This window comes from Pteropus alecto, unplaced genomic scaffold (genome assembly GCF_000325575.1).
Source record: "Pteropus alecto unplaced genomic scaffold, ASM32557v1 scaffold98, whole genome shotgun sequence".
In the NCBI taxonomy this organism is placed as follows: Eukaryota; Metazoa; Chordata; class Mammalia; order Chiroptera; family Pteropodidae; genus Pteropus; species Pteropus alecto.
The window spans coordinates 3,870,008-3,886,254 of NW_006443570.1; the positions used below are offsets into that span (position 1 = coordinate 3,870,008).

Below are 16,247 nucleotides of genomic sequence, written 5' to 3' on the forward strand. Positions count from 1 at the left end.
GAGTGCCTCTGATGGAATGCTCGTCAATGACCATTTTTCTGCCCTGCAGACACTACTGAATATGGGCTCGCTCTGCTTTCGCTGAGTTTGCCCACAATTTCAGAGTGAAAATAGACTGCTTCAAGATCTTCCTCGGTCAGAGATTTGATGTATCTAAGAATGACCTGGACCTCCAGTTCTGCTTTCTATTTGACGTGGCATACTCATTTTATTTGAAATGGCCATTTGTTTTCACATAAACGGCACAGAATGAGTTTTACTTTTGGTTACTTGGACATTGCCTTCTCATGATGGGGAAGGGAGATAAGCTCTCATCACCGAAGACATTTAGCGTTAGACTGTTAGGCTGATGGGTTGGAATTTAGTGAAAATCTGAGGTGTTGAAGAGTCACTCATTAAAATAACCCTGTTACTAACAGTCATGCTGTAAACCAAGCTCTTTATAGATTGAACAATCAATACTACAAGGCTGTGATAGATTTTCTAGGTAACAGAATAAAATAAAAGAAATTACATCTTCCAGGGTCATTAACACTCAATAAGGATAAACTGAATTTTGTTTTTTCCCCTCTTCTGATACGATCTAGTTGGGTTTTAAAAACATTAGCAGTTCCGTCAGTGGAAAGCTCCACATTCTAGGAACAGGATCCTTGGAATGGTGGAGAAAAGTGTGTGGATTTTAAAGGTAATCCTGCTGGCCACAGCATATTTTAAGAGAAAAGGTTTTTTTTTTTTTCTCCCTTAAAAGGCATGTGACACCTGAGAAAAACTAAGAGAACCAAACTTGTATAGCTTGCCTATTACATAAGAATTCACACTGTCTTAGAGCTCCTGCCTTTTATACACCTTCACTGGGGCTGCCTACCATGGTCTCGGACCTCTGTATTTTACTGTTATAATGCTAATTGATAATTTTTGGATGTTACATATTTGTCGTTCCTTCAGAAAAAGACACTGTATAAATTTAATAAGTAAGTAAACACAAATAATAAAAATTCCTGCCTCAGATTCTGCAGAGAGAGCGAAAAGTCCTCTGTTTTCTCATCACTAAGTCACCAATCATTGTAACTGGTGGGAAGTATAAACCATGGAAACATATGCAGAGCTCACTACACTTTAACAGCACCTATTCTGGAGGCAGGAAACACGAGGAACAAAAGCTTTTTTTTTTTTTTTTAAACTTACTTGAATTATAGCTGCTGGAACAGTTAAGAAATAAATCTCCCCTTACTCCCTAGATAAAACTTTAGGAAGAGAGGCGGAAAGAGGAAATGAGATGAGGGAAGAGTCTGAAACTGAATTTTAGACTTTTGCCAGAAGACTTCTGCTTCCTGAATGGAGTTGAATATAATGTGGGCTATAGGAAGCTTCCAGTTATTCCATCCAAGCTGTCTACATGAAGTGTTTCTTTCCTGCACCAATAATGGAAGTTGGTTGAGCAAAGACATATGTGGGACATGGGTTGGTCAGGAAACAGATTTTCTGCTGGAAGTCCATAGAACAAGTGGAAAACAGTAGAAAATACGTTTCAGAATGGACTCGATCACATGAGGTAGTTACTTGAAGCTACACTAACACTCTTGCTTCATATTCCCCTCTGCTCTTTCTTTCTCTCCTGCTTTGGCACATGACTCTTTGCTGTCTTTTCTCTCCCCTGGGAGAAGTTAGGCATTTATGAAGATGGGCCCTTCACTAAACCTGTTACATATTGGCTTCCCATAGAGAATGAACCAGGAAAAGGGGCTTTGCTGAGTGGATAAAGAAGAGGAGAAAAGGCACAAGAAAAGGAAGAGAGAGGAGAATGTGAAAAGGTAGGAATAGAGAAATGGAGAGGTAGCAGAGAGAGGAAGAAGGAAATAACTCCGAGGCTTAACACTTTCATAGAATCAATAAGAAAAAATCAGCTATTATCTAAATCAGCCACAATTCAGGCTCTGCTGATGAAATGAATGTCCTTGAAAGGTGGTCCTTGCAACACACATTTCTTTACTGACAACGACAGAATAGGTCTTTGGTCCACTTAAGGAGGCTTTAGAAGGGCACCTGACCTCAGAAAGGATGGGCTCACTAACAGCCTGAAGCGTGGTTAACAGTCAGGGATGAATAAGATGTAATTTTGTATTCAACAAAACTGTTACATATTCATTTCCAGACATGCCTGGAACTAAACCAGGCCATCAGTAGTCAGCATCAGCAAGCCATTCTATCCTTCACCCCACGTTCACTTTTCAGATCTGACATATTTCCATTCCCCTCTGAACTTGCAATCTCCGGGCCTCTCAGAGAGGAGACATTTCCATTCTTCCCATTCTCAATCCTCTGATCTCTTAGAGATGAGGCAATTCTATTTCCCCTGTACTGATTTCAGAACTACTGATAGGAAAAAATAAATATCTGGTTTGGCTTTCCACCCTCTCTAGGATAAATCTTAGCTGTTCTGGGAACATTAATTGAAGCGAATGGGTGGCTGCTTTTAAAGTTAAGATATTTCCCTATCCAGTCAACTTATTTGGGGCTTTTAAGGTCAGCACACTGGTATTCTTCTAATTAGCAAGTCCTGTAATGTAAGGAAGGTGCTTTTTCCTGCTCCAATGTCCTACCCGGTGCCGGTACCTGTACGAAGCTCTCATACCTCCTTTTTGTTGAGTGCCACTCTCATCGTCTTGTAGATCATGCTCTTCATCTGAGGGGATAAAGATGATCAGCATTAGCAAACAGCCTGTGTTCTTTATACTGACTGGCAGGTCTTCTTCCTCTGAACTCATCATGCTCTCTTCTTTAAGAAAATAATGTTCTTTTTAAAAAAATCATCTCTCACCTTCAAACTGGTCCTCCCCTCTCTTCCTCCCCATTTATTCACAAACATTTTAAAGTGCTTACTACATGCAAGTCGCTGCACTAGGAACTGGAGATGCAGCAATGGGTAAGACTGGCAGGATCCTTGCCCTCCTGGAGCTTCCAATCCACTGGGTAATTTAGGTGCCCTAAGGCAAAATCATAATCATTTCCTCTCCCTTTCTAGAATTCAAAATGTGTTATCTAGATACTTAAATGTATCTAGGTACATTTAGTGTGTGTGTGTGTGTGTGTGTGTGTGTCCTAGATACATTTAAGTATCTAGAGTTAGTGTGTGTGTGTGTGTGTGTGTATGTGTGTGTGCATACATTTAAACCCTCTGTGATTAATTATCAAGCTTTGTTCAACTGTATCAAGCTTTGTTCAACTGTAACAGAAGCTAGTCATGTACATAATTTTATGTATTTAGTACTTGGGGCTTATAGTTATCTTTTTACTGGTGTTATTCAGCCTGCCCTGTTCATTAGAATGTAAGCTCCTGAGGGCAGTTGGAATGGTCTTTCAATTAATTGCTGCAGGTACACAATGGGTTCTAAGTCTAACTCCAGTCAAGTGTTTCAATGGTCAAAGTCACAACATGATTGGCTTATGCTTCTTACTCTCATTAACCTGTTTCGTCTCAGACTTTATGCTACCTGATAACATAGCAGCTGGGCACAAATACACTTGCTATCTTTTCATCACCTCTACACACACACACACACACACACACACACACACACCCATAGAGTGAATGGGGCATAATAAACAACATTTTGAGGGCTGAATACTCAGTTTCTTCTGGCTATCTTTCCTTTCCTTTCTCTTTCTGGGTCTTAGGGCATTTACCTGTCTTGCTTCCTCCTAGTTATGCCACCGAATGGAATTTTTGAGGAGATGGCTTGGGGACAGTCTCCTGACTTTTTTTTAAATGTAAGGTTTATAGGGCAATTTGAATTCTGATATGTCAGACTGTGGGAAGTAAACTCTAAGCTTGTAAGTAAGAAAAATCAGCATAAAAATGTGTTGGAACACTGTGGGACATTAAAGGAAAAATTGATTCCACATACAAAATGATACAGTTCCACTACAAAAATAAAAATTAAGAGATTGATTCTCTGGGGCAATAAGTCACCTGTTACCAATATATATTTACCCTACAGGATATCTTGACTCAACTCGTCTTATCTCCATGTCTGACCACACAGCAGAGAGTTTTCCTCCTTACCACCTACCGTGCTCCCTCGACCCCACCATGAGGAATAAAGATGTGAGATACTGGAGGAGTGAAAGCAAATATCAGAAATAGATCACGATAAAATAAATCATGTTAAACATTATTCTTTACACATTATCTTTTTACTTGCCTACTTCCTTCCTTCCTCTGCTATGCTGCTTTTCCTTTTTGACACGGAACTAATTTCACAGGATTGAAAACAACTCTTCTTAACAGAAGAGTTGGTACAGCTCCCGTTTTAGAGATACCCGGCAACTTGGACAGAGAGCAGCTCTTTTGCTGATATCAAACAACTCAGTCACAAAAGCCCAATAATCTGCTGTGCTTAGGCACTTTTGCAGAGAGCGTTTATTCTACCTCTGCTGTCTGTGCGCAGATGTCTCTTCCTCCCAATTCTAATCAATGTAAATTGGGTCAGATCTCCGCTGTGAATTACAAATTGGATCCGAAGTTGGAGGGTCACCATGCCTGCTACTCCACCTCCTTCCCACCACCATTAGATGGGAAGCTACACCAAAGATCTTTTCTAAATAAATCAGACTTTATTGTAAAACTCGGCCACTGACGAGACATAACCTCATTAGCATCGATTTTAAAATAAATTATTGAAAGTGGCTCGCCTGCTCTTTGCATTTGTAAAATAGGAGAATGTAAACGTATTTGTAATGATAAAAATGAAAACTAAAACTTGATTCCTTTATTCTTTCAGGCAACAGCACTTAATCTAGTCATGAAACAAAAATGGAAAAGGTAAAAATCTGTTCTATGAGATTCAATTCCAGACCAGATACTCTAATTTCCATTGTGCCTGTGGAGTCACCTAGAGAGAAAGCAGAATGCTGGCCATAGATTTTACATTTCATTCACCACCATTGCTAAGCTCTACAGTGATGGATATGAACAGCGAAGCTCCCATCCCCACATCTGTTCTATCTAATGTTGTACTTCCCAGGTGGCTAAAAGTGGGCTCGAGTCAAGAGGCCTAGCTATTGATGTGAGAGGCTGGGTGCTGTGGCCTTTGAAAGAGTGAGTAAGGGGGTCCCACCACATAGTGAAAGAAAGTGCCCTCCACAGCCAGGGGGGAAGGGTACGCCTCTAAGCCCCCTCCTGGCTTTAGAGGGCATGATATAAGCAGAGAAGCATACACTTCATCTCGGATCCTTCGATGAAATCAAACTGGTATGTTTCAGACTCCAAAGCCAAGATAACTGAGTAAAGGGCAATAGAAAAAAAAAAGTCTCTTTGCTCACAGAAGAGGATGGGTTAAACAGCCAAAATTCTCATTTTTATTCATCTATAAGGTGAGGCTTTAATTTTAATTTTAAAATATATTTTGAAAAATATATATTCTTTTAGGCTAAAGAGCTTTTGTACTTCTTTAGAAGAATATTATTAGGCATCTTAGCATTACAGCTACTGAAATACATATTCATTTAAGAAAGAATTAAAATTTATGTGCCAGCTCAACTTTAAACAGTAATAGATTCTAATGGTTCTGCTCCTAACAGGACATATGGGACCCTAACCTTACAGAGGTTTTAAACAAATCAACTTCCAAAGATTACTGTCTACTTATTACATTAAATGCTCTACTTGATTCCCAAATTTCTCATCTCAATTGGGAAAAGAGTTGAGGAAGATTCTGTTAATTGTGTGAATGTGTAAGAGAACCATGGGGCATCACAAATGAGCACCAGTATCCAGAGAGTTGATTTCAATCAACACTCTTGGCACAATGTCAGGGACGCTAATGAGAGGCTGAAAGGAACAGGACACTGACTCCACTTCAGAGGGACAGAGAGGAGTCAGCGTCCCATGACACCTGGCTCCTTTCTAAAGTGCCACTGTGACATCGGCTAAACCGGTACAGAGAGGATTACGTTAAAAAAAATGACTAGAACTGGAAAAGAGGGAGATTACTTCCCCCAAACAAAGCAAAGTGACAGAAGCTTAAAAAATGCCAACTGTATCAACGTGTAACCAGATGTCAAGGTGCTCTGGTGACAGGTGCAACAGAAAGATTTGAAGTGCAAAGGGAACATGCAGAAAAGTGGAAATAGAAACCATTCCCCAGCACATGCTATAAGTCTGTGGATGCTATAGCACCTATTCGGGCAATGTGGAAAATATGAGCAAGATGCTAATAATGCATTTAATTTTCTAGTGTGTATTTGGTAATCTCAACTGTTACCTTAAAAATATTTGCATACTATCTGTGTGGTGTGGTCTTGATGTATAAGATATTAACCTCACTTTGTGCTGACTGTAATACTTGGAATGCACCGCACTTAATTTTACAAATAATAATTGAGCACCTACTAATTGGGAGAGAAAGACCTGAACAAATTGCTGCGGTAAGGGCTAAAACAGAGCTCAGTTCCAGCTGAGTCACTGAGGAGACACATCCGAGCACAACGTGTAGGATTTCATCAGCTAAGACCCGGGGGATAGTCTAGCTAGAAGGAAGAGCGCGATTCTGGTTTTGCTTCTCTGGCCAAACAGCGTTGTGTGCTGCGGGCCCAGTGTGCTTGGGAGTGAGAGAGAAAAGGCCGAGGAGCTCGGAGGGAGCCTGATGGCGGCACTGACTCTTCTTCGACGTCCCCCAGGCAGCGTTGCTTTCCTATGATATTGGAATTTGCTTTTTTCATAAACTTTGTATTGTTGGTGTCTGCCTTTTTCTTTCCTTAGACCTCCTATGATCACCGTTTCCCCTTCCTGTGGGTCCTGACAACTGCAGAGGGGGAAAAATAATTCCAGAGAATGCTTGTTTTCATTTGAGTCAAATTTATAAAACCAAACCCAGTTATATGCTTTATTCTAAAGCAATCTGGTTTCTGGGTCTATAATAACCCTCTAGGGCAGTGTGGGCAGCATCAGAATGTGCACAGAAATTCCCAGGGAGGTCTCTTTCTCTTTCTGTTTGTTCTCCTGTAATCTCTCTAGAGGACACAGCCGGATTCTGTTGCCACTGCAGCTGCTGCAAGGCCCCAGTTACAGCTCTTCAATGGTCTCAGGTGCCTTGCTGGATTCCGGCCTTGAGGCCCCAGCCAAAGAGAAACCTGATCAAAGTATTCCTTTTATGGAATCTCGAATTATGAAACTGGGCCTGTGCTAGCCTGTAAAATAATTTTGGCGAAGGGTGAGAGAGGGCTCAGAAAAGCCTCCCATTTTTCATGTGTTGCTTTAGCATTTCTTTGTGGTAGTTCTCTGCAGTTTAATCTTCTGCAAATGAGATCTTAAAAATCGAGGGCCCCCATGTGCTCAACACGGATGTTCAGAAATCCCACCGGATACCAACCTTGAAACCATATGATCCAGGATGAACATTTCTGTGGTCTTGGATGAAAACCTCGAGTGCTCTGGTTTTCCCTCATGGGAAGGAGAATGCCCGCCATGTAGCAAATGCTAATTATCCCATGATTAATGTGAGGTAGTGCATTTAATTTGATAACCCATATGTTATTTTGATTAGGAAAAAGTATTTTTGTATTGACTTGGTATGTGTTACAGGCACTCTTCTCTCTACTAGGAAACCTACTGTTATTATATTCTGGAAGGGAGATCTCACTTACACGGCCTTCAACATAGAGATAATGAGGCTTGTGTAGGTCCTATCTCAAAGAGGAAGGAGACAGCACCATCAATGCTAAATATTCTCCACAAAGCACATTTACCTGTTGTAATGAAGCAAATGTGAGAGGCCCAAATCATCTGACGTTTGATAGGTATGCAATGTTAGCACAATCCAACGTTACTGTCGTCTGTCCCTCCACCCAGCACCTGTCCTCACAATAAAAATGGACCGGAGCAGAAGGTGTGCTCCACATTCCATCTGCTCAAGATTTTCCATTTCACCTGCTTCCTACATAGAGCTGAAAATGAGGGAGGAAACTGGACTGTCTCAGGTCTGGCTGGTGGAGGCAGGGAACTAGCTATCCCCCCAACTCTTCAAGGAAGTAACACTTCCTATTTAAACACCACCAAATTAGTAACAGCCAGCATTTACTGAGTGCTCACTGTATGCCAGAGCTCTACTCTAAGCACTTTGTAGACATTGGTTCTAGACTTCTCATGGCATCCCTCTATGATAGCTACTATTGTTATCCTCATTTCACAGGTGGGAAGATCACACAAAGAGAGGGCAAATAACTTGCTTAAGGCCTCACAGAGAGCAGGTGGCAGAGTAAGTCCATCCTGACTTATGGCCAGCACTTTGACCTGTAATACCATGGTGTCTCTCACATGCTGCTTCTTGGCAGGTGGTCTTGCGAGATGGTGGCAGAAGGGAGACAATGTTAGGGCCCTCACATTCCCTCTCAGTTCTTCCAGGACTGGTAGTGTGGCATGTGCAAAGCTAAGAGCAATTTCAGAAGCAACTAGCTGAGTGGAGTAAATGGGAAGTTGAGTCATGGAGACTCATGGCTGAAATAGTCCTATCACAATTAAATGCCAACACCTCCAGTGCAGTCTCTAAAAACCGTGATGGATAGGGGTTTGGGGGAAAAAAATCTGTTGGCTGGGCAAAGCACTATCCTGTGGAAACTTATAAGCAAGTTAGCTGCCATTTCCCTCACCTGCAGAGAGACCCTGGTTCTCCTACAGTGTGGCCTTTCTCACCTCCAGGGGCTAGTTGGTGTAAGCACAGGGTAAGTGGCTTTCCTCAAAAAAGCAGACCAGTCTCCATGCCCTTGGAGTCTACTCCAACAGCCAAACTGGTGTGACTTTTGGAGGAAGGCGCAGGTACGCTGGGTAGTGCCACAATGGCCAAGGGCAGGAGTTTAGAAAGTGGAAGGAAACATAGAGGTTAAGAAGTCAGTCATACATTCATTGACCCACCTGCGGTAAGGTGATGGTCCCAAAGTCAACTCATCCTATTTTCCGAGGCCTCTGTCCCTTTACTCTCTCTTTCCTTTTGCCTGTGTATCAGCCCCTACCTCTCTGGCTCCTCTGAGAAATAACAGGGTGCACGAAAGGCCCTTCTTTCCTCCCCAGAAGGCTGAGTGGTTCGGGGAGGTTTTCCCAGAGCGCTCTTCCACAGCTGTAACCTAAACTGGAGTGTCACCCAGATATTTCCCCAAGCCTGGGCAGGAGTGAGCGAAATGTGAGCTCGCTAGGAAGATTCTGGCCAAGTTGGGGGAGTACATCTCCTTTTAGGGAGCGTTGTGAATTAGATCCATTTCTGCACCCTGCTGTTGCAATGGAGCAGACTGTGAAAGGGAAGATTCTCAGAGGAGCTGTGTTTTAATGTAGCAATTTGATTCAATTTTCCACTCTATAAAATTACCCATCACTGCTCGTTGCTTTCTAACAGACACCTTCACTCTTAATTTAACAATCCTATCGAATTCTGCCAGGGAAATTGGAAAAATTTATCACCTGTGAAATTTTATTTTCCTTTGGTTGTATCTGTTTTTGTAAAACTTCATTAACGACGATGACTTGCTGAGGAAATTATCATTTTTTTTTTTTTTTAACTTCAGACACAAGAAATGGCTCGACCTCAACCAAGATATCATTTGCATAATAAAACACAACAAAAAGGCTGGGGAAGTTGGCCCTGGCAGAAGCTGGAGGTGCTAGGAGAAGAAGCAGGCTCTGCTTGGTGGTTGGGTGAAGTCCCAGGGAGGAGATGTGTGGCCACAGCCCCTCTCCTGGGCTCAGGAAGCAGTGACGTGGCTTCTCCCCCAGGGAAGAGAAGAAGGCAGCATTGTCAGGGTTGGACCCTCTTCTTAGGAAGCCTTAAAATACAAGTTGCTTACTCATGATACATGTTAGCAACCAGACCTGTCTTCAGAGGCCCCGAGCGTTCGATTCACCTTAGTTTCTAAGTTTATCTGAAATCGAAGTTTAAATGGCTATAAATTTAGGCTTAACTTGAATTTCTCAGCAGAGCACTGAATTCCTGGCAAATTTCCACAGGAGCAATCTTTCTGAATGGACTTGAAGATTCAGCATTCCTGTGGTCTAACTACCTCACAATTAAAAGGCGCAGGCTTCGGTTTTCTACAGTCTGACCCCCACTGTGCTCTGCACTGTTCAACAGCTGCTGTTATCCCCACAAGAAGTGGCTCTGTGGAAGCGGTGATGACTACACATTTTTTGAGACGCCAGTTGGAAGAGAAGAAATATGCACAGTGGACCTACCTGCTGTAATGGTGGGCAGAGGAAACGTGTTAGGGTTATTGGTAAGAGACACAATTTGATTCATGGTATATCTGAACTAGGTAACAATGAGTTGTGCTCCATCAGGGTTTTACTGGATTACTGCAAAGGTATGTCAGCATTTTTCTATATTCCTTTAGACTTTTAATATCCTTCGTCATTTTGAGGCAACTTTCCATTATTCTTACAATTACACAGAAAAGAAGTTGAAACTAGAGAGTTTTGGTGACCCACCCCCAAACTCACAGTAAACCAATATGAGTATGTTTGACTCTTTAACCTTGTTGACATATGTAATAAATTACTTCACATGGTACAGATGAAAGACTCTCCCTGATCAATTCATCTTGCTCCCAGAGCATGAGAGAGCTTCTGTACTAGGAATCATGGACGCTCCACTGAAGCTTTCTTACATTCTTTCCTTTAGAGATCTGGCTTCCTCTGGAGTTTTCAGAGTTATATTCTTCTACCAGGTCAAGGGTTCTGAAACCAGAGCAAGATAATTAAAAGATAAAGTTTCCCACCTGGTAAGACTTCGTAAATATCTTCTTCTTTCTCCTCTGCAGGCTGTGTTAGCCCCATACTCCCAGGCAAGATAACAGGTCTGCCTTGGGAGCCAGAATTTTGCGTGTCAAGACCATCGATATCATCATACATCTCTTCCTCCTCTGCCTCTTCTTCCTCCTCTTCATACGGAATGGTTAAGGAGCTCAGATCTGCCAGGGCAGAGGTGGGAATGAATCAAGACAGGGAGAAAAATAAAAGAATAAGGCAGGGAAGGAAAGGAGAAGGAGGAGGAGGGATGAGAATAAAACATGTCAAAAGAAAATGGAACACCAGGTTAAGTGCTGTTATTTCTAATGTGGGCCTTGGTGGCAGGAAATCTACAGAAAAGGCCAGACGAGCACTGCGTCAGGTTTAAACCATCAACATAAATCCTTCCTTGCAATAAAACTTGATCAGGATGAAGCATCCCTGAAAAGTATGGTGTGTGAATGAGTGCATGGGGTGAAGGGAAGAAAGTAGGCCAGAGGAGGAATGCCAGTATGCCACGCACTGCTCATCAAGTAGAAAACTGGAAGGGTGGGCGATGGCCTGTGGTTCTCCAGGGTGCGCAGGGCTGTGGGAACTGTGGTGGCTTCCGTAGGGTACTCGAGCTGTCAGGAGGAGCTCATCTCCCCCATGATCTCTTTGCAGAATTTCAGACAAGTTTGTTTGTAAAGAGAAAACTAGACAAAAGTGGAAGAAGAAGTGGGATATAGAAAAACATAACAGTAATAACAAGACCAAATGGAATGGCTTAGCGATGCGGTTACCATGTTCTTTTGCAACTGTACAGTTTGGCTGACCTTAAAGTGGGTCACCGCATAGAGGATGTTGAGCCATTACAGCACCGGGGAGCCCAGGGCAGGAGAGGGAGATTGGTTTTTTATTTTAATGGGGAACTGGGAAGGTTCATTCTCTGACGTGTAGTACAGAGTGCTCTCTGAAACCCTGCTGAGGGACCTCTGTAGGATGGGAGAATGCAGTCAGGGTACTCTGGGGAAGGAAAGGATGGAGCGACAACTAACGTTCATTTCAAAACACAATAAAGCTGTTTGGCTTGATTAGGCTTTTAATAAAGATTCTGCAACAATTTTCATCTGAATTCTGGTGCCACCTCATATGAGGAAGGGATCAAAGACACATCTGTGGCTGAAACCATATGTTATTATTTTGTTTGTTTTAAAATAAAATGGAATGAATAATTTCTTCAATGTGAGATTCTTAAAGTACCACAGGGTACAGCTCAATAAAGCTGCTTTGAGTTTTATTGAGGTTTACACACTTAGGGGTATATTACACGCATAAATCCAAGGCACCTAGATGAGAGTGTACCCTGTAGTCTCGCCATCAATGTTCATGTTTGCCTAGTTCCAGTCTATTATACGTGATGCTCTTGGTGGAGGCAATAGTTTGTTTTTGTGATAGCAAAGGCGTAAAATGAGTAAAATAGGCAATTCTTGTAATTAAAGCTCTGGTGCTTCCTTCTTTTTATCCACAATAAAATCTTATAGCAGAATAAAAAAATGGAGATGCAAAGGCGTGGTGTTTTTAGGTTGACGTGCTTCTCCCTAGGTTTTGGACCATGTACAAAGCTGGTGTTTCTGTCTTTCTGCAGAGGCAGGGTCCTGCCATGATGTATACCATCGTGAGGATCATCTGATGCCAAGTGACAGACTCAATGTTGGCTACTTCTACCTGCCAGGCCATTCCCAGACAATCTGTCACTGCTGTGCCTGCAGGCTGGCCAGCAGAGGGTACTCTAAGAGCAGTCATTTAACATCTTTAGGCAGGACTCTTCCCATCTTGAAGCCAGGAACATTTTATTGTGGCTTGGGAAATAGCAATTTGTTTTAAATGGCCAATGTTCTTGAAGGCTACCTAGATGAATTTAGATTTCTACTTTCTATTAATTCTAAAACAAGAAGATTTTGGACCTAAATCACATCTAGATGACTTAAAGTTTAATATTGTGAATGTCTTCTCCAGAATATAAGGGCTTAGGACACACTGAATTGAGCTGAGCTGGTTTTTAGAATCTCCTTTTCTATTCTAGTGATTATGAATATACAGACTTGTCTGTAGGTAGGCGGATGAGCTAGAATGATATCAGAGGTCATTTCCAGGTTGATGGTTTCTTTTCTTTCTGATTCATACATGGCACTATTTGTTGTTATAATATATGGGATGTGGTAAGGAAGACAGAAGGAAGAACAGGCAAAAAAAATACATATGGAAGCCTACAGATTGTATTTATGCCATATAACTTCAACTCAAAACTCACTCAAGTATTATTTCTATGATAATGATACTTACCCTTTAACAAGAAACTTATTTGATCCACCCAGTCTCTGGCTTCAGCTGGATTCGTAGCTGTAAACTAGAGAAAAATTAGTGAATTAATTTATCACCTTCACTAAAATTTCCGTGAATCCTACAGAGGGGTTCAAAGGAGAGAACTTGTGAGTCAAATTTCAGAGTCATGTTGAAAGCTCAGGATTCTCTTCCTGCTTAATATTTTGAAAAAAGACAAAAATACTCAAGTGATTTTTCCCTTCAACAATTCTGAATACCCATTGCTGATAGCTATTTGAGTGCAGAATTTATGTCCATGTGCATTCATTTGATTATCCATTCATTTATCAGACACTTATTTGCTAAAACTTTACAGAAAAAAAGAAAGAAAACCAAAATTTCTGACTTCAAAGAATAATGCATCAGTGATGAAGACAACATACACACTTGAAATAGGAACACTATAAAGTAGGTGTATTTGATAATGGCTGAATGTTGAGAGAAGATAGAGAGCACTTAATTGTTACCTAGAGTAAGGCGAGGAGTTTCACTGAATACTGTTCTGGTTGGAGTTTTAAAAGAGTTGGTGGAAACTGGTGGAGAGAGTTGGACAGTTTAGGTAGGAAGAACCATGTGCAAAAGATTTGGAATGAGACCATCATGTATGGGGAAGGTAGGCAGATCAACCTGACTGGAGAACAATAACCAATGAAGCTGGAGAGTTGAGAGTCAGAGAAAAATTGATGAAACTAGTTCAAGCTTCAAAAGTAGGCAGTAGGAAGCCACTGTAAATTTTAGCTAAAGGAGTGGGAGATTCAGTAGTTGTGAGTAGGAGGGATTGGAATAGGGAGAAACTGGAGACAGAAGATCAACTAGAAGGCTATTTAACTAATTCTCTGGGTGAAGTGAGAAGGACTTAACTATAGTAATGGCTGTGGGAATAAATAAGAAGGGAAAGAACCAAAGAGTATTATAGAGGAAGAATCTATAGACCATGATAATGACTTGGATTCAATGGGCCAAAGAAAAGAAGAAGTAAACAAACTCTACATTCTGATTCACAGGCCGGTCAGGCATCAATCCTTAGTAATTTTTTATTTTAAATGAATCAACTTGAAATGACTGTTTCTGAAAAACATTTTTATTATTTGGCCATTAGGACAAGATAAAGATATACGCTGTATAAGAAACCTATAATCCTGCTTAGTACTTATTAATAGACATTGCCATTCTTGATTTCTGAAGAACACATTTCTATAAAAAATGTCTAGGGAAGTGGATTTAGACTTGTCATATAAATTTTTATCTGTATGAGGCACCATCAGAACTGAATAACAAAAATAACTTAGAAACATCTCCAGTGTATACAACTGTATTATATTAATCTACAAAGGATTCTATAGAAAAGCTTAGTTTAAATTATATAATGAAGACCCAGGTCATTCAACAAAACAGAGTTAAGATATTATAGAAACATAAAAGGATGAATGTTGAGAGAAAGTTGAAGAGTAAAGGGTTACTTAAGTGGTTAATATTAACCTTAGCATGGTTTTCTCTTTTTCACAAGTTAGCTAAAGGTTTTCTAAATTGTTTTAGTAAAATTGTGATAAGATTAAAATTACCAACAAGCAGGAAACAATATGTATATACACAAATATATTTTTGTTGAAAATCAATATATTCCCATAGTCAGAAATTTTTTATTGCTTTAATTTTATAAAAGGTAATAAATGCATTGCATATTATATTATGTTATATCATATAAAATATATTAAAAATGAACACAGTGAAGAATAAATCTTTCTTATCCCCACTCAGGTCTGCTCCCTGAGTTATCACTGTTACTATTCAGTAATCATTGTCACCAATATCTTAGAAATCTTTCCGGAGATATGCAATGCATCTATACACAGAAAGATTATTTTAGATAGCGAGATGAATATGGGAAAATAAATTATTTTTCACTCGACAGTCAGATTTTTCTTTTTCTGGATTTCATGGAAGGAAGTGAAGATAATCAGTTGAAAAATAAAGGGAATGGGAATTAAAGCCATGAAATTAGAGGCTATGAATGAGGAATTGGATTGTGTGCTGCCGTAGGCAAGACTCTCACTTATGGAGTGAGGCTGAGAAGGGGAAGGACGAAGGGACGGAAGCCAAGCAAAGGTAGTGTCTAGGATGAGAGTGGTAGCAGAGAGGAGAAGTGAGGGCATGACATAGCAAAGGTGAGGACATGTCAAGGAAGAGGGTCTTAGTAGGAAATGAGCAGGTAACAAAGAAAGGATGGAAGCCGGCATAGCAAACACAGCCCACATGCAACACTAATGAGGATCACCATCGCCTCCGTTCATCCTACCTCATAGCTGCGCCTATCCTGGGAGGTCAGTTCAAAGCAGGATTCTTTCTTGGAATCTTTTCGCAGGTAGGGGGCCATCCGTACACTGTAGCCCTTAATGAGAAAGGTCCCTTTGGGCTGCTTGCCTGCAAGACAGGAAAGCTCCCTGTATCCCTAGAGAGACGCAAATGCCAAGGGAAGGCATCTTCTCTGGTATGTAAAATAAAAGCACAGAAACAGCTGTTACATCCCTGAGGAACCACAATAGTCAAGGAAAGGTTATTAGGGAAGCTTAAGAACAGGCTACGGTGACAGAGAGGCAGATATCACTGCCAAGCTAGGGAAATGCAACACGAAAGGTTATTTTGCCGAAAGAGTACAACAGAGACAGAGAATTTATTAGAATGTTAAGAGATCTATAATAACAGAAAGAAGGAATTATTACAGCAGGGAGAATGTGGCTGTAAACGTGAGGCTCTTGAAGGCTATTATAGAACTGAAACAGTATTATCAGGTCCAGCAGAGCTCACATTTGAGGGGAGGGACAACAGCTCAGGGGGCATTTTAAATTCCCAGGATCGCCTCCTATACCCTACGTAGCATTTGGGTTAGACTGCTCTCCCCCTCCTGCTGGTCAGGTGGGAATTTATGCTAGAGGGAGCACAATTAAAACTCAGTATTTTATCCTCCTTCCAAGAGGTCAGATTGGGACATAGCAGAGTACTGCTGAGTATCATCAGATGATGAAGAAGGAGATACAAGGCAAAGGACTCTAGAGAAGGAAAGGGGAGAGTACTCCACCTGTCACTCCCTTTTTTTAAAAAATAAAATATTACAAAT

The 16,247-nt window shown here is 41.0% G+C and overlaps 1 protein-coding gene across 1 annotated transcript in view; it reads right to left on the reverse strand.

Moving 5' to 3' along the window:
• SKAP1 (src kinase associated phosphoprotein 1) overlaps positions 1 to 16,247 on the reverse strand; it is a 51,384-nt gene that overhangs the window by 24,780 nt on the left and 10,357 nt on the right. Inside the window, exons 4-7 of the mRNA XM_025041596.1 lie at positions 15,429 to 15,553; positions 13,094 to 13,157; positions 10,759 to 10,950; positions 2,633 to 2,683 (exon numbers count right to left, since the gene is read on the reverse strand). Of these exons, the coding sequence (XP_024897364.1) occupies positions 2,633 to 2,683; positions 10,759 to 10,950; positions 13,094 to 13,157; positions 15,429 to 15,553 (432 nt within the window). The remainder of the gene's footprint in view (positions 1 to 2,632; positions 2,684 to 10,758; positions 10,951 to 13,093; positions 13,158 to 15,428; positions 15,554 to 16,247) is intronic.